The sequence below is a fragment of the Microcaecilia unicolor genome, chromosome 7 (assembly GCF_901765095.1).
Source record: "Microcaecilia unicolor chromosome 7, aMicUni1.1, whole genome shotgun sequence".
In the NCBI taxonomy this organism is placed as follows: domain Eukaryota; kingdom Metazoa; phylum Chordata; class Amphibia; order Gymnophiona; family Siphonopidae; genus Microcaecilia; species Microcaecilia unicolor.
Window position 1 is genome coordinate 250,837,025 of NC_044037.1, and position 27,229 is coordinate 250,864,253.

General features: G+C 42.7%; 1 protein-coding gene across 1 annotated transcript in view; it reads right to left on the minus strand.

The window, feature by feature from the left end:
* The window catches only part of FMNL2 (formin like 2), a 385,766-nt gene that overhangs the window by 109,268 nt on the left and 249,269 nt on the right, over window positions 1-27,229 (minus strand). The window contains 4 exon segments of the mRNA XM_030208897.1: window positions 2,895-2,971; window positions 3,741-3,849; window positions 20,925-21,077; window positions 25,960-26,043. Of these exon segments, the coding sequence (XP_030064757.1) occupies window positions 2,895-2,971; window positions 3,741-3,849; window positions 20,925-21,077; window positions 25,960-26,043 (423 nt within the window).

Here is a 27,229-nt window from a genome sequence, read left to right on the forward strand (position 1 = left end):
AGGACAACCTTCCTCCTATCTGCACTGGGCCATGGACCAGGTCCCCGTCATTGGGTACGGGACCCTGGGGGTGATCCGGAGGATGAACCTCCGGGCCAGTTGTCCCTGCGAAAGGAATGCTGCTTGGGGGAGGAATTCCTTTTGAAGGAAGAGGAGGCAGAGGAGCCCGACTTGCTCGGGCGATACCAATGGGCTTCTTGGAATCGGCCCTTAGAGGAACAAGGGCGAGCACTACTGGCCCGAGTCCTGACCTCTGGCAACCTCTTGCCCTTGGACGTGCCAAGCTCCATCACGATCTTGTCCAGCTCGTCCCCAAAGAGCAGCTTGCCTTTAAAAGGCAACTTGGCTAGGCGAGAGTTAGAGGCATGGTCAGCAGACCAGTGCTTAAGCCAGAGCCACCGCCGCGCAGAGACCGTCTGAGCCATACCTTTGGCCGAGGCTCTCAAAACATCATACAGTAAGTCTGCCAAGTAGGCCAAACCCGACTCCAGGGTCGGCCATTCCGCCCTCCAGGAAGGGTCTGAGGGGGAAGTCCGCTGCAAAACCGTCAGGCACGCCCTAGCCATGTAGGAGCCGCAAACCGAGGCTTGCAAACTCAGAGCAGCCGCATCAAAGGACGACTTTAAGGCCGCCTCCATTCTCCTATCCTGAGCGTCTTTCAGGGCAGTGCCACCTTCCACCGGCAGAGCCGTTTTCTTAGTCACGGCAGTGATTAGGGAATCTACCGTGGGCCAGACAAAGGCTTCCCGTACCCCCTCTGGCAAGGGGTACAGACGGGACATAGCCCTGGCAACTTTCAGGCTCTCTTCAGGGGCATTCCATTGCACTGAAATTAAGGTCTGCATGGCTTCATGAACGTGGAAGGTTCTAGGCAGGTGCTTCGTTCCCAGCATAATGGCGGAGCCAGTAGAGGCTGAGAGAGGGCCTTCCTCCAGAGAGGCAATCTTCAAAATGCTCATGGCCTGCACAAGCAGGTTGGGCAAATCCTCTGAGCGAAAAAGCCACGCTGCAGAGGGGTCATCCGCTCCATCCAAGCGAGGATCAGTCTCTTCCATAGAGTCCGCTAAGGATCTCTGAGAGAACTCAGACACGCTGTCGTCATCCACCTCAGAGGAGACCGAGTCGCCTAGGGGTTGAAGATCCACCCGAGGGCGTTTGAGCATAGAAACCTCATCACCCTTATCAGAGAGGGGAGCAGGGGCAGCGTTCTGCGTAAGAAAGGCCTGATGCAGCAGCAAAATGAACTCAGGGGAGAAACCCCCCCATCCTGTGCATTTCTGCAGCCTGTGCCGCGGCCCTAGAGACGCCCTCAATCTGCGCTCCCAAGAGCAGGGGAGAGGCGCGTTGCACGTCCAAAATGACATCCGGCGCGAAACTCTGAGAAGGAGCCGCGCGGGAAGAATGGCGCTTTAATTTCGCCAACTTTTTACCGTCGACCAAGCTGTGAACGTCTCCCCCCTCGAGGGCGGCCCAAGAAGAAGCCGTCCGAGCAGCGTGGCCGGCCACAACCGGGAGGGCGGCCAGCGGAGGATGGGCGCCTAAGGCGAGAAAGGCCGCCGCACCGGAGGAAAAACCGGGGAACTCTCCTGACTTCTAAAGGGCGCCCAAAAAGGCGACTCTGCCTTTGAGCCCCCCGCTTCCTTGCTAGGCGCGCGAACGCGTTCCGGGGAGTGTCTTTTCGCACCCTTGCCATCCGAGGCCATAGCCACGTGGAGACCGTTCGGGGAACCCCCTGCCCACTAGTAAAAGGTAAAATTACCTGCTTCTTGCTCCGAGCTGCAACGAGTTGGAGTCCCAGTGAGTAGCTGCAAACAAGGACATCTTTCGCTCAAGGACGTCTATTTTTCTGTTTTTTTTGTTTGTTTGTTTTTTTTTTTTTAAACGGAGCCAGCGGGAGGGGGGAGAAAAGGAGGGACCTGGCACCACCAGGTTTGCACTTGCTCATAAAGAGCCCTCAACCCCAGGTACTCAACAAAATCTAAACAATTAGGCTTGGAGACCTAGCCAGAGCTGCTGCTGTGCGACCACACACCTGCTGAGATAGAGAACATACTGAGGAGCTTCCGGCAGCACATGACCACATATAGGGAGGCAAAAGATTGCTCCCTATCTCCACCTGCTGGTAGATGGACACAACCCACCAGTCTATGGATTGATCTGCATGATGAAATGGAATGGTGCTTAACTTTAGGCACCAAGTTATAAAATGAGGGAGCGTATAACTGGTTTGTACGATAGATATTTATGACTTAAAACTAAAGCTTTCGAGTGGAAATACAGTCCTGGTGATAGACAATTGCTGAAAGCGGATTTGTACTCCGATCACCATACAACGATGACACTTGATTACACCTCAACTGCAGGCCTCCTAAAGTTTCTATGGAGTCCAAAATGAGCAACGCTAGCAACAAGAAGACAATCAAATATATGATTCAACAAGGACCTTTTGTTTCCTTTCTGTAACTAAAAAGTACTCTGGATGATTAAGATCCTGAAGGAAATGGGATCATAAAAACACCTGTCACAGCATGCAGTGCATCAAATTACTACACTGGCTGACACTTTTACCACACATCAAAATCAAGATATACTACCCAAGACTCAGTATGTTGTGTGATGTCTCTTATGTAACCTCTTGTAAGATGAGTTGTCACAGCTGTTCACCTTATGATCCTCACGTCCCAACTTGCCAATATAATTTTACTCCACAATAAGAAGTACTACCTAACCAGATATATCCAATTGTTTAACTTCAGGCCACATCTTAATTTTACAAAGGCTAGTTTGTTGTGTTTTCTTTTAATACAAAGACACCAGCCACCAAATCTGCACTACATTCTTCAGGAGGCTGACACATGCCCCATGATTAGTCAGGGTGCAGGAGGGCACCTTACCTGGGATTCTTGTTATTCAAACTTAGTGCAATTTCATTAACAGCGTGCGGATGTGACATGACCATGTTGAAGCCGTACTGAAATGCAAAACAAAAAGGGAAACAGCTTGGCTCTGAAGCAACAAAAACAATGGATGGGTTCAAAAATTCATTTTATTATTAACAAGGGAGTTGAAGGCCCTTCCAGCCATAAATGAGCACGTGTTACAAAGAATGAAAATAAACTTCTGAATTGTGAGAACCTTCTATACTTTCCTCCGGGTCCGGTCAGCAGTAAACATGGAAGATGACAACTTAAGAACTCAGAGCTTGTGAAGGCCAGGTACAAGCAGCATCCGGAAGGCATAATGTGGAATGAAAAGACGCTAGTAATCAGGGTGGGATTCTAAAACTGCTGCTTCCTGTTTATCCATCACCAAGTCCTCTGAATGGACAGCATTATATTTCTAAACTGTATTTTTATTTTAATTATTAATATACCTCATATACTAAAAAATACAAAATCCGAAGCTCATGGTTTCACTCCCACTTTAAACATAATGGATAAAGCAGCATGATGGCTTGTTAGCCCACTTTAAAGGTTAATAAACAGAAATAAAATATATTGGCATAGTGCCTACATAGGGTTCCTGCTGAAGATTAGCACAATTGTCTTGATTTCCTTAGATATATGGAGGGATGCCTTCATAAAACTGGACCAGCATCTCCTCACCAGAATTAAATTATAGAAGTCAGAATTGTATGTAGGGTCCCTTAATGGCTTCTTTGTCAAATGAATTCCCCCACTGTGTTAGGCCAGTTTGATTTTAATTATTCATGATTCTCATGCATCAAATTCTGGACATACCTGGTAATTCATTATGGCCCGTAAACACATGATGCAGACATGGACGTCATCCTTCTTACTCACTAATCTTGAATTCTTGAGCGTTCGTCTGCTTGGCAAAGTGTTATACCTATAAAATTAAAAAAAACACTGTTCATCAAGGCAAGAACGGGATTTTTTTTCCTATGAAAAGTTGAATTGGGCAACTTGAAAACTGTAATTCAGTAATAGAGCAGTTCACTGACACTATTGTAAGCAGTGCCCAAAATAAGAAGTAAGATGGGAAGGGACATTTTCTTGGGGGACAGAGGATAAACCAAAAAAAAAAAAAAAAAAAACCCTGAAATACAATTGCATAAATCTTCACACACTAGAATCTGTCAGTATTAGATCATTCTTTTCAGTCTTTGCTATGCTCTTTGCTGTCCATCAGCACTCTTTCTAATCTTCAAGTCATGATATAGATTTTCAATCGAATTGAAGCTGGACCTCTGACTGGGATGTTCAAAATATTTAGGACTACATTCTATATACGGCGTCCATGCGGGAAAAAAATTACACCTAGGCATATTCTTTAAATTTTATAGAATAGACTTAAATTTACACACAGTAAATAGAATATGTTGAGCGTCTTAACACATGACCAGATTTGGTCAGGTTCATTTAGGCCATGTTTTACTTGGTGTAAATCCAGACGTCTAAATTAGGCGTAGATCGGGTGTATTCTACAATAATGTGCATAGATTTTAGAAACATCCACACCCCGCGCATGGCCATGCCCCCTTTTCAATTATGCAACTTAGAATTTAGATGCAGCAAGTTAGATAATACACTTAGTGAGCTGGGCACATAAATCTCAATACCAATTAGTGCTGATAATTGTTTACCATCCAATTAACAGCACCGATTAGCTAGTTAAATTAAGTTAAGCGCATTGTTATAGAATACACTTCAGTTTCCGTAAGGATTTTCAGGCGCCACATATAGAATCCAGGGGTTAAACTTCTATTTATTAGCTTGGAATGGATTCCCCTGGAGTGCTTTCAAAGACAATTGATACACCAAATATTAAAGTACTTAGGAATGCTACAAAAGTACAAGAAGGCTCAACACTTATCCAACCAAGCAGTTCCATTTTTTTTCCTACTTTATTTTATAAGGATTTCTGGAACATATTTTTTAATTTGGCTGCTGCGGGCAGGATATGTGGATATATGGAAATGTGAGTATTTTAAAAGGAGATTAAGACTTCCTAGAGATGCTGTATACATCCCAGTTAATGGTGGAAGATTCTACACAGTCTGGGGCTTCTTTGCTTTGGTTTGGCTGGCTTCTCTTCTTTGCTCCTCTACTAGTAACAGCCCTATTGTGACGAAGAAGTATTAAAATGGATTCTTTCGTGGTCAACAATTTGTTGTATTGTTACATCCACAGTCAAGTAGACTTCCATGTTAGAAAACCATCAATTTACTTGTAAAGTGCTGGTAGATCGCACTTCTGAAATGATTTCAGTTTCCTGTACACTTAGAAGCTAAAATCTTCCTAAACTGCAGTTTGTTCTGTATTTTATTGCTTTCATAGAAAACAAAAAACACTAGAAAGTTGATAGTTGAAGACAGGAGGAATTTATGCAAACAGAATGTTTACCAAGTGCAATTCCAATATATAATTACAACTCTAAAGGGAACAGGGAGTCATCCTCTGAGACCATCATTCCTCAATTACAAACATATTTATGCACTTTCTAATAAGAGTGTGACCTTGACAACAATTTAGCATTCCAAACAAACCATAACTCCTGAGGGCTTTCATACCAAGATTAGCTGCCATTTCCCTCCCAATCTGCATCTAGGTGGCTACTTCAGTAGACTGGAGACGTCATGACCACAAGCCCACTGAAAAAAGGGGGAAAAAAAACCCCAGAGCAATAGTAACAAAGTGAAGGTAAGCAAAGTTAAAGTATGAAAAAAACCGAGAGACCTCAGCAGTGACTCCTTTCATGCTGGGATCACTGCCCCAACAACTCACCAATATCATCATTAGTTTCACAACATGTCACAGAAAATTATTTCTCAATCAACAATCTTTAATGAATATCCTTAAATGAATTTCTTAAAATCACTTATCTTAATCAATTATGTAGATATTTCACTGACTCGGACCCATGCCACATTTACATGTTTCGCTATGCTGTGCCAGGGTTTGGTCCTAAACCAACACTGTTAACATAGGATTACAAAAAGCTATAGCACAGTGCAGCTGGAGGACGGTTTGCTTCCTGCTGGACTAAGAAGACTTCACACTCACACAGACAATATATCACATTGGGAAACGCAATAGAAAATTTCTATGCGACTGTTTCTCCAAAAAAGGCGCATTTGTTGAAATTATGCCCTAACACTAATTGTCCCTGGTGAAGTAATTCAGAAGCCACTTTAGGGCATATGTTTTGGAACGGTACTTTGGTTTAAACATTTTGGTAACTCATCCTGGCCTTCAATTTCAACATTTGGAAGGTACAGATATGGCCACATCCCAGCTTGTTCCTTCTAAGTCTCGTCCCCTGTGGGAAGGGTTATTGACTTTAGCATGGTCTATTTTGATTGCATTGAAAGCGATTTTGTTATTTTGGATTTCTTCACAGGCAGCCTCTGAACAAGTTTGGCGTTTCAATATGATAACTTTACTTTCACTTGAAAGGCGCAGGATACAGGACTGGACTTCCCGGGGCAGTGTAGCTTTTCAAGCTATTTGGGAGCCTTTTTGGAATACTCTCATACCACTGGCCCAAAGCAGACTACTTAATACTTAATCTTGTTTTTCCACAGAACCATTACTTCCTTCTATATGGGGGAGGGGGGATAGATTGGAAGGGGGTGGGATAGGATAGAAATTGGTGTGCCTTTTTTTCTCCAGTTCATTTATTTCTTAAATTCTTGAAACACTATTACGAAATTTTGTATTGTGTATTCATGTTGTTTTGGAAATGCTCACTAAAGAGATTTTCAAAATAAGATAAGCAGATAAGAAGCAACAACTATCCCAAAATGGTTGATGTCAAACATCACCTAAGTGCTCTCACCATAAAGAATCTTGTCCAGTGGCATCCCTTTTTGAAGTAGGGAAATAAGCAAAAAGCTTTGTCTATTACATCCTCAAACTCCTTTCACTCACACAAAAATTCTTTTGATCTCTACACAAACTCTGATCTAATCTCATCTATTCTAACTTGGCTTTTAAGTCCACTTAACCAACAAAGTGTTTATGTTTATTTCTGTATATGCTGCACCACCCTTCATACATACATCAGAGTGGTTTATAACATCAAATGCAGAGTCAAAACGATGAAAGGGGAAAAACTTAAAAAAAAAAAAAAGCAAAGTAACACAAAGTAAAAGTAAAAAGCTGTGAAAAATAAGGAAACATCTGTGCAGGGCTCCTCCCAACTTCAAGAACTTCAGCCCAAACTAAACATTAATACAAAAGTAATACACCTTTACATTTGCTTTAAAATTTTTAGTGAGATGTTTTTAACCTTAGAAACTGAGGGAGAGAATTAAACAAGTAAAGATAAGGGTGGGATGGGGGGGGGGCAAAGTATAAAACGCCGATTCAGAGTACAGCTGAGACGCAGACACAAGGAGAAAGAACAGTAGACAACCTGTGTACTTGCGAAAGTACAAATGGGTACACAGAGCATAAATAAATCTAAGAGCACTCGCTAATGGTAGACCAATATTCAAAACCTTAAATGGCCAAACTAAAAATTTTGAATTTAATTTGATAGCCATAAGAGATCAGTGACTGTCTATAAACAAATGGGTGATAGAAAAACTTCTGGGCTCATTGGATAAGTCTCAATACAATGTTCTGAACTATTAGAAGCCTATTTAAGGAAGTTAATCTATTATAGAGAACATTACAATAGTCTAGTCTACTCAATCAATGCATGGACAAATACGAGCAGGGTCTCCATATAGGAACAAGCCAACTGATTTAATATGGCGTAGATGAAAAACGCATGCTTTTGACACCACAGAAATCTGAGCTTCAAATTTAAGTTTGGGGTCTAAAATAAATCCCATTACTTTTATTGAGTTGCAAAGATGAAGACAGCAGCCTACTAAAAATTGGGTAACAGTAGGGGAAGAAATCCAGCCTGAGATCCACATAGCAGAGCATTTAGAAGGATTCAAATTTTAGATAATTCTCCCCAAGCCACTGAGACACTTCATTAAGACAGGCTACAGATAACCTACAAATTTTAGCAAAGCTTCCTCAAGAGACTGGTTAGAAGCTGAATAACAAGGAATGAATGCCCTAGAGGGCTGAGGAATCTGGTTTCTTTTATATACAAAAATAGGATAGTGGGAAAATTCTAGCAAATTAGCTTCATACCACAGAGAGAACAATTTATGCACTTAATGACAGCTTAACATCTTATACTAATTGGCTTTACTTTTACCATCTTTTCAGCTTAATATGTAGATCCAGAAATAAGCAGAAATACCATTTTAAAAGCAATTTTGGAAACAGCCTGCCCAAGAACAAAATCCTGGGGTACTTTGCACCCTCAAACTGTACAAATTTGCAAAGGAAATGTCCACACAATTTTCATGTTGAAAAAACCGCTGTAGGTACTTGCAGTTTGCCAGACAGAATGAGTTATTAGCTATATTCTGTCTTCACAGTTAACTAAATAGCCAGTGTTGCTCAAAAGTACTAAATGCATGTTTTAATACTTTAAGTTAGAAATACAGTGAAAATCACAGTTAAAAGTTTACTTAAGTTAAAGTAAAAGTTATTGCCTGATATAATACTAAGTGTAAACATGAAAGTACTGCGACTACAGCTACTGTTAATGTTTTAATCACAAAAACTTTATTGCTTTACAATCAATCCACTTATTTTCTTTTAGTAAAAATTACTGCCACTCATGCAGGTGTGCCTGTGAATCATTATTGATCCAGCACAACTATAAAGGTGTTCAACAGCTGCATTGGCAGGAAGTGGGCAATCATTCCAACGTAAAATTTTCCACAGAATGATCACCAGTCTATTGTGGTAGAGACATATGTCTGTTCAAGAACTGTAACCAGTTTCAGCTTCATCTCTGCTTCACCATGTTCCAACTTCACTGTTCTATTTGACTGGAGACCAGAACCAGTAACACACACAGGCAACTCCACCATTCTCACAGGTTGTATTCCCTGAACAGCAAAATTTAAGATAAGGTGATCTACTGTTTGTGTTACATTTTTTGCAGCTCCATTAAGTTTACAGCTCACTTCCACTTTTACATTTTACTTTTAACTTTTAGATTGCAAGCATCAGATGCAGGGGCGTAGCCAGACAACAGATTTTGGGTGGGCCTAGGCAAGAAGTGGGTGGGCATCAAGTGTTGTTCCCCCCAACCACCACCAAAATAATATCTCAACTGATGGGAAAACGTTTCTTTCCACCTTGGCAGTCTGCAGCAGGCATGCACTGAAAAGTGAGCATGCTTAGGTGCTGGTATCGTGGAGAGTAGTTGGCCAAGCTTGGGATCCCCACCAGCTACCGCTAAACATGTGCTGCTTTTGGGTGGGCCTGAGCCCTAAATGGGTGAGCCTTGGCCCACCCAGGCCCACCTGTGGCTACGTCACTGATCAGATGTAACTGAGTAAATGCAGTACAAAATTGGTGAGATTATTACTTTGGTAAAAGTAGCAAATGTTTCCTGTACTTCTTTACAAGTAAAAGGGGCAAACCTTTTACTTAAGTACAGTAATCAGTTACTTTTACTTAGGGGGTCTTTTACTAAAGATTAGCTCAAGTAATCTGCAGCAAGGCCCATAGGAATAAAACAGGGCCTAATGCAGATAATTCAAGCTAACCTTTAGTAAAAGCCCCCCTCAGTTACTATACCACACTGCAAATAGATTGCACTACTAGTGAGCCTCCAATGTACCTTGTACAGCATGCCAGACAGACTCTGTTAAATGAGTCCGTACATTTGCACTAGGATTTCTAGTTAGTACAAGGTTTGCATTTATTGTATTTGTTTTCATTTATTACATTTCTAATAACTAAGGGGTCCTTTCTAGTGGTAAGCACTAGAAAGCATTTACTGCAACTTAAAATGGCTTACCCTGGGATGCACGCAGGCATCCTGTAAGTAAATCTATGCATACTACCCATACACACAAAAAAAAAAATTTCAACATTTTTTTTTAAGGGCATGTCTGGGAGCGGAGAGTAGGTGTTCCTGCACTAACCAGTTTGCAGGTCCACATTACCACGCAAGCCCTTACCACCTAATGCTCCTGTAGTAGATCTTTCTAATAGTTATGCCCTAAAGGCAACATTAACTCAAGGCTCCCTTAAGGCTCCTTGTGACTCTGGGCAAGTCACTTAACCCTCTATTGCACCTGGTACAAAATAAGTACCTGAATATATGTAAACCGCTTTGAATGTTGTTGCAAAAACCTCAGAAAGGCGGTATATCAAATCCCATTTCCCTCTCCCTTTCCCTCTTCAATAGCACAAGACCCAGCAATAATAAACGCTCACAGTATATAGCCTTGTGATACAATTTTTGGAATAATCTTAGAAGACCTCAGTTACCAGAGTCATGGGGCACTATATAGTTTTAAGTCGTCACTCCTCCAAGCCTCATTGGTCTCTGTGACATATATTATTTTATTTTGTATTTTGTTTTTACTTCTTTTTCTGTTTTAACTGATGGTATTCTCTATAAGTTTTTATTAATACAGTACTCTTAAATTACTAATTATATAAAGTTTTATGCTATGGAAGCAACTTCAGTAAGTCTGTTCTCTGGGGATCTGCGAGAACAGACTTACTGAAGTTAAAGTGCTTACGTTGAGTTACAATATCTTTTGCATTCCATTGCCTACATGATTCTTGTTACAAGAAATTTTTTCTGTAATTTCAGAACATGCTTTCTGTCTAGTGCTAAGGGTGTGGTCTGAAAAGATTTCACCATCTTTTGCTCAGTTACAAACATGTCTGAACCACTTCCATAAGGTTCTCAGTTAGATTTGTTTGAAAACCAAACATAATAAAAATTTATTTCATGAGTTCTCATCTGTCATAGCAATGGAATTCCCTGAGGGTTTCCTACACTTTCTAAACCTGAGTCATTCTAATTTGTGTAAGCGAGAATAAGGAATCACACATTGTTTAGATAGCAACTGCAACTATACCTAAAGAATAACATTAGTACTCCACAAATCACAAACAAAATGGCACAGGACAAGATACTGTCATTAAAGGATTACTTTTTCTACAGTTCTGTACAGAAGCACCAGGCAGATTTTATATAACTGAATTTATTAAAAAGTACAATGACTAGGGCAGTGATGGCGAACCTTTCAGAGAACGAATGCCCAAACAGCAACCCAAAATCTAATTATTTATCGCAAAGTGCCGGTACTCATTATGGGCAGGGTCACCACATATGACTCCACCCCTATGATAGCCACACCCCTTACACCAGTCATGGCGCATATAAACAGACATCACTGAAAATATTATACTATTATAGGAGAAAAAAATAACGATTTTTTTTTCATTATAAATCATTTCTGTAAGCTGTTACAGCTCCAGTATACCCAGTGCAAAATAAGACAGCTGATGTAAATTCTCAAATTGGACATATTCCAAACACTAAAATGAAAATAAAATGATTTTTTTCTACCTTTGGTAATTTTGTTTTTCTATCCATATTGGTCCTAGTCTCTGATTCTGCTGCTCTCTATCTGTTCTCTTAACTCTGTTTCCAGGGCTTCCTTTCCATTTATTTTACTTTCCTCCTTTCTTCTTCATTTTTTGCCCTCCATCCATGTCCAGCAACCTTCCTCTCCCCTCCAGCCACAAATGTCCAGCCACCCTCCTCTCCCCTCCAGCCACCCATGTCCAGCCACCCTCCTCTCCCCCCTGCCTTCCCCTCCAGCCACCCATGGCCAGCTACCCTCCTCTCCCCCCTGCCCTCCCGCCCGCCCTCCCAGCACCAGGCAGGCCTCCCTCCCTCCCACCCAGCATCAGGCCTCCCTCCCTCCTCCAAAATTTAAAAGGCGTACCTCGGAGTTAAGGCGGCGTCGGCAGCGAAAAGCATGTTCTTTGCTCGGCGCGCCTTCGGCCTTCCCTTCTGTCTCTCAAGCGCTGGTCCCGCCCTTGCGGAAACAGGAAATGAGGGTGGGCCCAGCGCTTGAGAGACAGAAGGGAAGGCCGAAGGCGCGCCGAGCAAAGAACACACTTTTCGCTGATGCCGCCTTAACCACGAGGTACGCCTTTTAAATTTCGGAGGAGGGGGGCCCTGGTGCTGGGAGGGAGGGCGGGCGGGCGGCCTGGTGCTTGGAGGGAGGGCGGCTTGGTGGGAGGGAGGGAGGCCGGCCTGGTGCTCGGAGGGACGGAGGAAGGGTGGGCGGACCAGCCACGGCGCACGTGCCATAGGTTCGCCATCATTGGACTAGGGGATGCTCCATTAAGTTACATAATAGCACATTTAAAATAGGAGAAAATATTTTTCACTGAAGATAGTATGAAGCTGTGGAAGTCATTGCAGGAATAAGTGGAAAAAAAAAACTGTTAATGTAGCTGCTTTTAAAAAACATTTTGCACAAATTCCTGGAGGAAAAGTCTATAAACTGTTACTAAGAAAAACCAAGGAAAGCCACAGGGAAATATCTAGTATGCCTATATGTAACTCACTTTAAGCTCTTCAACTTACAGAAGAGACAGTTGAGGGTAGATATGATAGAGGTCTATTAAAAAAAAATGAATGGCGTGGAATGGGTAAGTGCAATTCCACTCCATTCAGTTGTTGGGTTTTTTTTTTTTTTGTATAGGCCTCAACTGTCTCTTCTGTAAGTTGAAGAGCTCAAGGCGAGTTACATACAGGTACGCTAGGTATTTCCTTGTCCCTGGAGGGCTTGCAGTCTAACCCCTCTATTTACTAAGCTGCGCTGTGGCTGCCACACAGCAATACCGACATAGCCCATTCAATGTGAATGGGCTGTGTCAGCATTAGAACACAGACAGCCGCTAGCACAACTTAGTAAACAAGCTGCGTTTGCCTTGTAGCGCTACAGAAGTGGCAAGTAGTAGTAGTAGTAGTAAGTCTGTAACTAAGACAATGGAGAGTTAAGTGACTTGCCCAAGATCAGAAGAATCAGCAGTAGGATTTGAACTGGGCTCTTATAGTCCTCAACTCACTGCTCTAACCATTAGACTACTCCTCCGCTGCATATAAATTGCAACATGCCATGTAAATCCCAGTAAATACATATGTGTATACTTATATAAGCTCCACACATATGCCCACTGCTGTTAAAACTCACATGCACAGTAAACAGCAACTGTAAGCAGTGTTCCAGGCACTCTGGGGAAGGCAATCGTGCAGTTAACACCGAGCAACAATTGCTATCACACATTAACAGCAAAGCAAATAATGCAGAGAGAAAGTCTGTAAGTGCTTCTTTGTCATCCCTTTTTTTTTTCTACTGCTCTCACTATGCTGTATTATCTGGCTCTAGACACACACTCAGAAAGCCTGAGATATCCACAAGCAAGAAAGAATAATTCAAAAAGATAAATAATAAAGAAAAAACAAGAACTGTGTTCAAACCTCTAAGCTACTACCTCAGGGGAGGCATTATCAGTTTGCCCCTGATGCAGCAGTACTTATCTGCAAAATAAAGTCCTCCGTTGAGCTTTTGTGGGATGGGAATGAAAAAGTTAATCTTATTTCTGACTGTTAGCACTAAAGTTTGGTTCGTTTATGATGAAGTATTGGCTTTTTTGGTATGAATGGTGAAGGAGTTTTTTAGACCTGTGATTAAAAAGCTATTTACCCAAAAAAAACAGTTGCTTCAGGGTTTGAATGTGGAGGTCCTTTTTCCTCCTCTTTATTTATTATTTAGTATATTTATCTTATTGAATTCTTTTTTTGAATTCTTTTTGTATATTCTGGAATTCAGTCTTTCTTGAAGGCTATTCTATCAAAGATTTTTTGTTTATTTTGAATGAACTACAATACAACACGTTTTAGCTAAACCAAATTACCAGATTTAAGTGGGGGGGAGTCAATAAAAGTGGCAACTTTGAAATTACAGTCGACTCCAGCTAAGTGCATTCCCCCAAATTCTATAAAAGTTGCTAAAAAGAAATGCAACAACTAAGAAGCCACAAAACAGGTTCATCTAGTTTTGGTTTTGCTCCATCCTAATAAATAAACTACATGCAGTTCCCTGCCTTCTAAAAATATTTGCTGGCACCTAACTTTTCTACACATTTTCCATGCCTGGCATTAGGAATAGTGCAGTTCACAACTCCCAAATGGAAAAGTAATCCCAGCCTCCAGCAGTCCCTACCCAACCGAACAAGTGAGGCCTAGTTCATTCTAATGGTTCCAAGCATAGGGTGAGGCAAGGCAGAATGAGCGGAGCCTGGAGTTGGCGGTGGTGGAGAAGGGTACTGAGAGGAGGGATTTATCCTGTGAACGGAGGTTACGGGCGGGAACATAAGGGGAGATGAGGGTAGAAAGATAGTGAGGGGCAGCAGACTGAGTGCATTTGTAGGTAAGAAGGAGAAGCTTGAATTGAATGCGGTATCTGATCGGAAGCCAGTGAAGTGACCTGAGGAGAGGGGTGATATGATTATATCAGTTCTGGCGGAATATGAGACGTGCAGCAGAGTTCTGAACAGATTGAAGGGGGGATAGATGGCTAAGTGGGAGGACTTGAAGAAGCACATCTCTTCATTCACTACAAATATAACTGGAATGTTTTCCTGAGCTCGCTCTCTCTTGAGGCTACACATTCTCAGAATTAATTTAGTTCTTGGGAAATGTCAACTGACCACAGCATCTCCTAACAATTTTAATGTCTCCCCTGGGGTTCGCCCCATTCCGAGTTTCAAAATGGTTGCTTCTGAAGCAACATCCAAGACCAGTGTAAAGGCTGACTAAGCAAAAGAAGTTAGCATCTGATTTCTTAGAACTGGAAAAAAAAAAAAAGCTTTCAGCAACTATCTTGAAAAACTCCAGAAAAAGTGACCCCAGTGAAACTATACATGCTTCTCTCTTCAATTTACTCAAGCATTTCCCAAACCTGTTTTGGTGACCATAGGAGCCAGCTCTGTGGGTGCTTGAGCACACCCAACATTGAACAAACTCCTTGACTGTGTTCAGAGCGAGGTAATTTCTGTTGAGTTTAGCACCCTCAATAATTTTGGAAAGTTGGCTCCTATGTTGATGAACCCATAGTCAGGGTTTCAATTTATGTATAACAACTATGCAGGAAGTCTCCAATAAAGGCAAACTAAGGATATGTTGAAAACTCAACTGGCTGTAGGGTGCAATAAGCTGGCAACATTTCTTTAATCTATTTATTTATGTATTCATTCGTTAGGATTTATTAACCATCTTTTTGAAGAAATTCATCCAAAGTGGTGTACAGCAGGAACAATCTGGACAGAGACAATTTCAGCAGAAAAAAAATATTCAAACTACGGCCCAGTGGCGAAGGAATGGACTCTCTTGGAGCAAATGCTTGGAGGAAGGGGGTGGGTAGGGTAGGTTGACTGGCAAGTGGTCAGCCTGAAGGAACCACTAGTTGACCTATATTATTTGTCGAACTCTTTCTGATTTCTTTGAGCTAGGGGGGAGAGGTTTGCTTAGCAGTGTTCTGCATTAAAAGATTATGAAAGCATTATGCACAAATCATGTGTAAAATGTAAACATAGTCGCAAATGGCTTAAATTTGATGAATATCTTTCCAATACTTCATCAGGAATAATTTCATTTCATTCATTCAATTTTCTTCTCAGCATTGCTCATAAGATTTTCTATTTTGTAAATTGTTATGGATTTCTACTTGCTACCTGCAATTTTCGAAATAATATTCCTGATCAATATTTTTTATTTTGAATATGTATATTCTTTTTATATTTGTAACTATGCTCACATTTTATAAAGTTTAAGATTATAAAAAAATACATTAGGATGGTTTGCTCTTCTGTAATTGTGTGTATTTTAGCAACTATCTCTTACCTACCTAATCGCATTGAAAACTGAATAAAAATTTATTGTAACAAAAAACAGATATTCAAACAACAGTACATATTATGGCATAGTATGCTACTTACAAAGTCAAGATAATACATAATAAATAATAGACAGCACAGGCTGTAAGCGGAGGTGGAACATATAGACAGAAAAGACAGAGTAACCCGAGTTACACATAGTAGAGGGACTAACAAAGAAAGTTGCACGTGACGTCAGAAAGGTATGCGAATATGATCTCAGCCGAGGTAGGAGTGGATAAGCAAGGTCTGCTACAGTATGCAAAGCTAGTGTTAGCCCTCATTTGTGTGAGACTAACAAGTTAGTTGCTTCTTCCATTAGAGGCTTAGGAGAAGAGCCAAGCTTTGACCTGCTTCTAAAGTAGAGACAGTCTTGCCTTGGGCTAAGCCTTAAAGGGAGTGATTTCCAGAGTGTGTGGGCTACTCTGGAGAAGCCTCTTTTGTAGATGTCACATAGTGTGATGTCCTTTGAGGGTGAGGTTAAGGATATTCCTTGGGAGGATCTTAGAGACCTTGGAAGTGTGCAGAGGGAGATCCTGTTCAACTAAGGTTAAGGATATTCCTTGGGAGAATCTTTGGAAGTGTGTAGAGGGAGATCCTGTTCAACTACTCTGGCCCATTTCCTTTAAGGGCCTTGAAGATCAGAGTTTTAAATTTAGCCCTGTATTGTACTGGTAGCCAGTGAAGAATCTGCAGAAATAGCATGGTGTTGTCTCGTTGCTTATAGCATTCTATCAGCCTTGCTGCAGCGCTCTGAATCAATAGGAACTGGTGCAAACCCGTTGCAGTCAAAACAGTATAGAACACATTACAGTAATCCAGTCTTGATGTTACAATAGCGTGAACCATTGTGAAAAGACTTGTTTTCTCAATATGTGGAGAGGGACAACGTGGTTGTTGCAGTTGATAGCAGCAGCTTCTGGAGGTTGCTTGGATTTGAGGAATCAGCTTAAGTGTTGAATCTCCAAAACGGTAGAAACAAAGCAAAGTCAATACAGAGAATGGCTTACAAAATTATTCAGAGAACCTGTAACAGAAGTTCCAAGAAATAGAATGTAAAGGACAATTCTTTAGTAGACTGCATCACTGCAAATCCACAGGTACTTTTACCATCCAAGCTTCTGGAGCCAATTTTCAAGTTAGCTAGTTAGTGTAAGGTAAAACCTGTGTGGGCAGCCAGGGTATAGTAAAATAGTGTACAGGTTTGGAAAATCCCAAACTAATGAAGTGCTGAAAATGCACCTTCTTAACCCCGCTAAAAGCAAGGCGGGGATTTCTCCAAATAGCTTAGGGCCCTGTTTATTAAGCCATGCTGTAGGCACGCTAACTTTTTATCCACAGCATAGTCTGTCTGTTGCTAACCAGAATCGGGAAGTTACATCAGAAAGGGACAGGCTGTAGCAGAGAGGTAAACTTTTGAGGAGGAGTGCCAGACCTGAGGATAGAGGGAAGAGAGGTACTGGGTCCCTGGGCACTGCCTGGTTGCCCGAATGGTCAGTCAGCCCCTGTCTGCCATCATGTTCAATGGGGTTCATTTTCAAAGCACTTAGACTTACAAAGTTCCATATGTTACTATGTAACTTTGCAAGTCTAAGTGCTTTGAAAATACTCTGTGTGTATTTATAATTATACACTAAACAGGAATGCCTATAGCCATCACAAAATCTACAGATAAGACATTATTAGTAAAGGGAAAAGAAAATGAGTGATTTGTTTTAAACGTAAAATGTGCCTCATGCCATGCAGACTTTAAGAAACTGGCTTTAATTATGATTGGAACAGTACCAAAACCTACATATGTAATTAAAAAAAAAAAAAATACTATGTAATACATCAATGTCCCAAACCCCCTTAAAGATCTATCAGTTCTATATTTCTCCCTCAAATTTAATGCAGCGCACTCAAAGCATCGTTTCCACCGAGAAGGAGTGTGAGCTGTTTCCATAACCAAATCAGTAGTTTGAAACACGTTTTCTCTATAGGTCTTTCCACAACACCCACCACATACTAAACTAAAAAATGCAACAAGACCAATTTTCTTATTCAGGCAACCACACATGCAGTTTACACATACTCTACAGCAGTGGTGGCAAACCTTTTTTTCTATTATCAGGCCAACCAGCTAATATATTATGAGAACCTTTTCAACATTATGACAAGGGCCGGCACCCTACAGTTTGATTCCTGGCTTAGATTACTACTCCATAGCCAGGCTGCTTGGGGCTATGGCACCCCCCTCTTGTTTTATGCTCAGCTCTTAGCCAGCCAACTTCTACTCTCTTAACTCTCACCCACACCAGAAACTTTTCTGGTCAGCATCCTCTCCAACCTGCTGCCTACATCAGCTCCCTTCCAAGCAGCCCCCACCCCCTCACCCACTCACATAACCCCAACTCACCCAGAAATCCTGGGGATGACAGGGGCCAGGCACGATCCCAACTTTCTCCTACCTCACCAGCTGTCTTTATGATGGCACGGTTGAGCCTAAGCTGTAGTCCCACAGTATTACTGATAGGAGGTTCAAGCTATCACATAAGGCAAAAAAGCTTGAACATTAGTCTACCTGTAGGAGTCAGGTGGGCCAGCAGGCACTAAGGCAAAAGTGAGTGGAGATCGCTCTTGCCCCCATCGTCCCTGAACGCTTAGGCTGAGTCAGGGTGATGGAGAGGGTGATGGGGTTGGGGGAACGGGAAGGGGTTCAGACTTTAGCCCTGTATCAGAGCTTTGGGGGTTGTGTTGGGCCCACTGCACCTCCAAGGATTTGAGGTCCCCCCCCCCCCCCCCAAGGAAGGTAATTCCGAAGGACCTCCAATTCCTTTTGCTGCTGCTGGCACTGCCACAGATTTAAATGCGAGAACAGGAAGTACTTGTTTCTCGGGTTTAAAACTGTAATTGTACCAGCAGTAGCGCAAAGAGGACAGCAAAATGGCGAGCGCAGAACAGCATACTCTGGCCGCTATGAACTGATGAAACAGGCTTTTAGCACCCTTGTGCTTTGGCATCCTGAGCCAGTGCCTCACTTGTCTGATGCCTTAAGCCGACTCAAGGAAAGAAGTCCTAGGCATCATGCAATAGGGACTACTGGAGGTGAATTTTATAACAGGGTGCCTATATAGGTGCTGTTTTACAAAAACACACATTATTTCTCTATAACATACTAGTAGAAGCAGCAGAAGACATGCCTACCTTAAAGATCTTGACAGGCACACCTGCTCTCAAGAAGATGTAAACGTCTGAACCTAGATCAGTGGTTCTCAACCTTTTTCCAGTCGGGACACACCTAATGGCGATGCTTGCATCCGTGATACACTGTACACTTGACCCTTATGGACCTTTAGCTTGATACAGTATCGTCAGTTCTTATATTTGAGGGTTTTTGTGGATGCAGGACATGTTTTCACTTATCTCCCACCAACAACAGATGCAAATCTTAACTAGTGATTACCACCACCAACAACAACAAAAAAAATTTCCGATTCTCACATCATCTCAGTAATAGCAAAATAATTCTCTCCACTACCAGGCACATTGTGAAATAACATAAGACCTGAAAAAAATCCCAACATACATTTAAGCAAATCTATCATAGAACAGTAGTATTGATTCCTATGATTTAAACAAGAACCCTACTTAAGAACAGACAGCACTACAAATATCACACAAGGCCCTAGAACACCAATACACCTACTACTGGTAAAACAGAAGTGGAACTGCTACAGAGTTCTATGCAGAAACTACCTGCAAACACAGTAACACCTCCATCACACAACAAAGCACAGACAAACCCACACCAAATATAGAACAAGGGATCACAAACTACAAATATAAAGACAAAAATTGAACTGGGAACCTCAGAAGTCAAACTAGGCATGTCCCACAACAATGGAGAAATAAAAACAGAAATGCATAATCTCTTGAACCAAACAAAATACAAAGACATCCATGATGCACATGTTCCAAAGCTAACATATTCCACCAAATAAATTCAAAATAAAACACTTTTCTACCTTTGTTGTCTGGGCACTTTATTTTTCTAAGCATGTTGATCCCAGAATCTTTTTTCTGTTTTCTTGTCTGTCTTCTACTCTCTTTCCAGTGAGTGCAGTCATATGTCCTTTCCCCACTTTCCTCCTTTCTTCTATTCCTTTATTATATCCCAGTGGCGTAGCTACGTGGGGCCTGAGGGGGCCTGGGCCCCCGTAGATTTCAGTGGGGACCCCCCTCCCGGCGAACCCGCCCACCTTCCGTTTTGCTGGCGGGGGACCCCACTCCCCGCCAGCCAACGTCCTCTCCTGTAGAACGCAGCGGCACTGGCAGAGAAAAGTCTTCTTCTTCCTTGCATGCTGACGCCCCTCCCCCCAAGATCTATCTCTCCCTCTGCTCAGCACCCTCCCCTAATGGTCCACCATCTTCCTCCTCTCTCCCCAGATCCCTCACCCATAGTATGGCATCTCTCCTGTCCCCCTCCCCCTGTAGGTCCAGCACCGCCTCCTCTTCTTCCCTCAACCCCTCCCCCTCCCCCCAGCAAGTGCAATACTGCTCCCTCTTTCTCTCAAACCCCTCCTCCTCTCACGTCCGGATCCTGCATAACTCCCAGCTCCTCCCCAACTCCTTCCGTTCTTCCTGCCCACTTAAACCCATAGCACAGGATGCAAAACCAGCAGCCTCTAATAAAACATAGCAGGACACCAATAAAAGCATTTAACAATAACAAAGTTGTTCTACATCTACACTTCACATTAGCACTAATTATTACTTTGGGAAACCATTGCTCAGACACTGTTCATGTATATCCTGCTCAGCATAAAAACAATTTCATATTTTTACCCACTCCACCATTATCCAATACAAATAAATATCTGAAGGTAATTTAATCACATATGTAGAGATGAATACTGCACATCATTGCACAGTGCCTGCTTTCAACAAGTCCTTCTGCAGATGGATGGTAAAAGCAAAGTCACTGTGGTTATGTGTTGTATATGTAGAACAGAAAACCTTCCTTTGTGTACTAGGTTTATTATTGGTTACCTTTGCTGGTTAGAAAATAGCTCTGTCTTCATAAAAATTTAAAATCTAGTGCAATCTACAGAGTGCTGTTCCTTTCCTACTGCTTACCGTAGAGTTGAATGCCTGCCGGTGCGGGATATGCTATTGCCAACTGGAGATGGTAAATTACTTCCTCTGTGCAAGTCTTCAATGGACCGGCTCCATGGTTTTGACTTGTCCATCGAGTTCTCCACATTGTTCTCCAAGCTTTCAAAGTCAAACCTAAGAGGAAAAAGAAATTTCTAGCAACAACTCGAGACAACTGGATTGCTACAGAATTTTCCTTTTCATTCAAGTGTTTGGAGATAACTCTTTAACAGGGTGTCCACTACAGACGCTAAGAGGCAGATGCAGCAACCAAACGTAAAAAAATCTAAATCGTTAAAGTCCCTAACGATTTTAAAATAACGAAAAATGCACCAAAAAAAAAGTCACACATGCTGGAATCGGTATTGAAACGTAGAATGTATCAAAGAATCACAATACACATCGTTAATCGGCCCCCAAATCATGCGCAGAGCAGCCAAGCGTTATGTTAGCTGCTCTGCGCATGCCACAAACAGTCAAATCACAAGCACATGGCAAATTGAATTGACACATAAAAAAATAAAACTAAAAAAAGGATCGGGAGGGGGCAAGGGCGCTCATCAGGAGCGTCCTGTACGGACGGCCTTGCCCCCCCCCCCCCCCCCGCCGCTGCTCCCCACTTTCCGCCGCTCCCCCCACCCCGAAAAAGCAAAATTGTAGCAGCCCCTGCCCCCCTCCCTTCCTCACTACTCTCAGCTCCGCCTCCCGACATCCTCCGTCTGTGCCCCGCCCCCTTTGGGGGTCGTCGCCGCCATTCCCCTTCTCCATCGGGCCCCCCTCCCTCTTACCGGGCCCGTGCAGCGCCTCTTTCCTCTGTCCGAAGGCGCTGCACGGGCAAGAAGAACGCTGAATCAGCTGATGCCTGCCTTCGCGATAGAGCGTCTTTCTCCTCCTGGGCCCGCCCCTGTCTGACGTCAGTAACTGACGTCAGACAGGGGCGGGCGCAGCAGGAGAAAGACGCGCCATCGCGAAGGCAGGCATCAGCTGATTCAGCGTTCTTCTTGCCCGTGCAGCGCCTTCGGACAGAGGAAAGAGGCGCTGCACGGGCCCGGTAAGAGGGAGGGGGGCCCGATGGAGAAGGGGAATGGCGGCGACGACCCCCAAAGGGGGCGGGGCACAGACGGAGGATGTCGGGAGGCGGAGCTGAGAGTAGTGAGGAAGGGAGGGGGGCAGGGGCTGCTACAATTTTGCTTTTTCGGGGTGGGGGGAGCGGCGGAAAGTGGGGAGCAGCGGCGGGGGGGGGGGGCAAGGCCGTCCGTACAGGACGCTCCTGATGAGCGCCCTTGCCCCCTCCCGATCCTTTTTTTAGTTTTATTTTTTATGTGTTTTCTGAGGTCCTTTGGACCAATCACAGCGCTTTTAGCTCTGCTAATGCGCTGGGATTGGCTCAAAGTTTGTTTATTTTTTCACTTAACACTTTTTCCTGGCACAGAGCTGTCCTAACGAGAGGTCCAGACCTCTCGTTAGTTTTCCTGCCTTTTTCCTGCGTAAAGGCAATCGGAAAAGGTTAGTGCATGCCGTTTCAATGGGGTTTTCACACTAATTGCTCATCTCCATTCCGTTTTCGTTAGCTGCTACTGTCGTCGGAAAATAGGCTTAAGTGCATGGAAAGGATCGGAAATTCTTCCCCGAGGGCTCATTTAACGATGAAAAACGTTTAGTGCATCTGCCTCTAAGTATGGTGTCTATTTTGAGCCTAAAGAAAAGTAGGTGTGCCCCTAGCAGAGTACATTAAGGCATGATCACTTACACCAGCCCTTTTGCTCTGCCCACACTCCACCCCTGCACATGCCTAGTATCAAAGAACGGCACATACTCTTCCACTAGTCCAGGGGTGCTCAATGTGAGTTCTCGGGGTCTGCGACCCAGTTGTGTTCTCAGGATTTCCCCAGTGAATATGCATGAGATCTATCTGCAAGCACTGCCTCCATCTGATGTCAACAGATCTCATGCATATTCATTGGGGAAATCCTGAAAATCCAACTGCGCTGCAGACCTCAAGGGCTCACATTGATCCTTACATTTATGCACCTGCAGTTTCACCAATCTGGTGTAACTGTGGACACCCAAATGCAGCAAGATCACATGTAACTTATTCTAAGCTGCGTGAATAAATGGCAGCCCCCCCATGTTCCTCCCACGCGAATACCCCCCTTGCATTTACACACTATGCTCCTTAAGCAGGCCCTTACCAAACAACACTTAATTGTTTTGCAGGCACTGGAGACGAATTAAAGATCTCAATATGTATACTTTGGAAGAATGGCAGGAGAGGAAAGATAGGATAGACATTTAAATACCTGCGTGACAAATGCACAGGAGGTGAGTCTCTTTCAACTGAAAGGAAGCTCTGGAACGAGGGGCATAGGATGAAGGTGAAAGAGGACAGACTCAGAAGTAACCTGAGGAAATACTTCTTCATGGAATGGGCGGAAAATTCGTGGACGTGGTGGAGACGAAGACTATATCTGAATTCAAGCAAGTCTGGGAAAGTACATAGGTTCTCTAAGAGTGCTGTGGAGAGTAGATGGCATGAATGTGCAGATTGGATAGACCATATGGTCTTTATCTGCCTACATTTTTCTATGTAAGTTTATAATTACCCACAAAAGTGATGGTATTCTGTACACTTAGCGCCCAAACGGCATGTAAATGTGCCTGCCCTCTCATAGAATTGCCCTTCATCAGCCTAGCCTACATCCTAATCTGCCTGACAACTTTAGTGGGTTAGTGTTAATATCTTCATGTAAACTAAGTAGTGACATATGAGGCTTGACTTGACAAATTTGATTCTGAATGTGGCAAAGACCAGAACCTGTTGGCTTAGTGGCCATTGATCTAGAACAAATGTATTGCCAAAGTATCTGGATGGGTAAATCCAGCTCTGTGAGGAATTTTGTTATTTGGGAGTCATCTTGGACTCAGGGTTGCATTTTGAGTGACAGATATCTCAGGCACTTCGTTTGGGTTTTGGTACCTTGCAGATGCTAAAGGCAGTAAAGCCTTATTTTGATCAGTCCAACGTGCATGTTTTTTTGCATGCCTTAGTCATTTCTAGATTAGATTACGCTAATCTAATTTATATAGGGATGATACACTACTCTTTAAGGGAAAGGGGAAATGGGACTTGATATACCGCCTTTCTGAGGTTTTTGCAATTACATTCAAAGCGGTTTACATATATTCAGGTACTTATTTTTGTACCAGGGGCAATGGAGGGTTAAGTGACTTGCCCAGAGTCACAAGGAGCTGCAGTGGGAATCGAACTCAGTTCCCCAGGATCAAAGTCCACTGCACTAACCACTAGGCTACTCCTACATTTTGTAAGGTGAGGACCTTACAAAATGCAGCAATGAGCTTACTGGAGGATGTGGGCTGGGGTGAGCATATATTTGTCATCATTGGCTACTGGTGGGATATAGGTCCCTATAGAAAGTGTTAACCACAACTCAAAGTTTTATATCAGGGTGCCCCTGATTTTGTGCCTATGGTTAGTCCTTAAAACTCCAGTGCGGGATTCTTGCGGTCAGTTTCAGCACAGTTTTTGACCTTGCCAGATACAGTCAGACTCATTTGCAGGTGACTCAACATTGCATTTTTTTTTTTTTTTTTTTAGCAATCCCATGTCTTTGGAACCAGCTTTCCCAGGATTTGAGGAGGGGGGGGGGGGGGGGAAGTGTCTTAAATTTTTTAAGCTAAAGCTGAAAACTTTTTTTCTGAAAGCATTTGGGCAGGGCTACTGACTTGGGCAGGTATTTTTCCTGATCTGCAAGATGGTGATGAAGTGTATGTTTTCCTTACAAAAGTGTTTATGTCTTTCTTATTTTTATTTGGCATTCTTTCTGATTTTATAAATATTTTATTGTAAATCACTCTAATTTTATAAGTGTGGTATATCAAGTGCATTAAACCATGCTATGCTGTTTCTTAACTTCAGTAACAAAACTTTGTTGTTCTGAATTCAAATAAAGCTATTTTCTCTTCAGATCCTCTTTCCTGATTTTCCATTCTCCAAACTCAGATATTCCATTTCCTGCACCATTGCACCTCCTCCTCCGCCACAGAGATTTTCCCAGACGACAAGCTCGTGACCAAATTTCACATAAACTCACTCAAGCAAAAGTAATGCCATTCACAGAAGTGCCCTCCCTAGAAAGATCCACTAATTAACACCTCCGAATACTTCCAAACATCAACAAGTGAACAATGCTTCTTGTGGACAGGAGGCTCACATGCATTTTACTTCCTCATTAAACCACATGGTCTCTACCTAGCATAGGCAGACTAGAACAGGACAGTAGCTGTTTTTTCTACAACAGCACAGAAAAGGTTTATTCTGATAACACATCTGCTTCCCAAACAGGCTTGCCAGCTGTTAACATTTGTCACAGTGGAAAACAAAACATGCTTTAAGATTATCACTTACGGGAGTTTTTGGTATAGCAGATGCTGATCGCAAATGCTCATGTTATTGTATTTGGCCCATAAGTAACCTACGGGCAGCTAAAAGGTTTTGTCCTTAGTTCACTACCAGTTGTGGCTTCCTGCCATGAAAGCAATTAAGATTAAAAAGCTGCTCGGCTGCACAAAACTTCTGTCTTGAAAGAAACCAAACAGTTAATTGAAAAAGACATAGGATTAGGCTGCATTCTAGTAATGCATATATATATAGTAACGTTATATATATATATATATATATATATATATATATATATATATATACACACACACACACAAGTAGGAAAAAAAAAAGGGTGACAAAGGAAAAAGGCTGACCTAGAGAGAGGGCTTGAACAGGTCACAATACCTTCGCCTAAAGAACCACTGTTATTTGGTTTCTTCATTGTGGGGTTTTTGATTTGATTTTATTTTTTTTTTACTATAAAATGTGTAGAAATAAAAGAACCTCCAAAAAGTTATAGGCAATAGGTTTTTGTTAGGACTATGCATGGAGGAGGGTAAGGCCTAAAGATGGGGCAGAGGGGACAGGGGGACAGACAAACGTCAAACAACTTACGTGACTGCGTATTGTGCAAATGACAGATATTCCACCAAAACATCCAGGCCTTTGTTTTCTTCATTCAAGAACTCCCTTACCCATCTGCCAAGAAAAAATACACAGCAGGAGTGAATTGCCTTATTTCAATTTTTTAAGCTATGTCATTTTCTTATTTTTCCAAGAAAGGTCCATTTTAATAAAATAAATACAACCATTAAATCCACTCTGTCATACCAAAGCAGAAAAAAAAAATCAAACATATGCTTCTGGGTACGGAAAACAGTAAAACTACAGCATTTCTAGAGCAGGAAGATGTGAGCGAACATTCAGGCTTGTGGCTCGAGCTCCGATTTCTTTGTGGCCTCCAGCAAACTTTCAAACAGTGCTGAACATAAAAAGGAACCTGGTAAAGGGTGTCTGCTCTTTAGACTGCCAAGCACAGCAGCCCGGGATAGCCAAGTGTTCCTCAGACCGGTAACAATAGGACACTGCCACTGCAGCCGGCATTCCTGCACAGGGCTGACCTTAAGCAAGGGCGTCAGGGACAACTGCACAGGGCCCCCCCCCCCCATGCTCCTAGGGTCCCCAACCCAGCATGTCCTCCGGTCTCCGAAACTCCCCCCACCTCACAATAGCGTTTCTCCATAGAGCGCTCAGGGCAGTGGCAGTGATTCACAGGAGCATGTGCGATGAGTCCTGGCATCAGCAGCTGAAGGCACCCTGCCAACTTCCGGGTTACTGCAGGACCATAAAGAGGGCAACGGCTCAACAGTAAATTTCTTTGGCTGGCGAGGCTTCGGCATCCCTGCCAGAAAAAGTATTTTTAATGCCAAGGGGTGGGAGGAGAGAATATGTTGCTCCCTCAGTCCACCTCTGGACCCCCAAAATTGGAGGGATGACTCACATGACTGATAGCGAGCACTTTGAATGTATATGCAGTATTCTCACTTATCCATATAGTTGTGCTTTATGTTTGTATCTTTTTTTTTTTCTTTTACAACTGCACCTAGTCTTTAAAAATAAAATGCTCACTACCAGGTTCAAATATCACCCTTTATGAGGTTTCTGCTTTTGGAGCTGGATCTTTCTTTCGCTTTCTTTACAAACATCGTGTCAAATTTTGTAACAAATATGTTTTCTAACACACCAGACATTAGTGGACATTCCTAAACACTAGAAGTCTGATCTGGCAATGGGGAACACCGATACACCAAGATGTACTGACTTAATATGAATTAAGAGGCAGCTACAGATGCAGGGTTTATGATATGTTGCAACTCGATTGTGC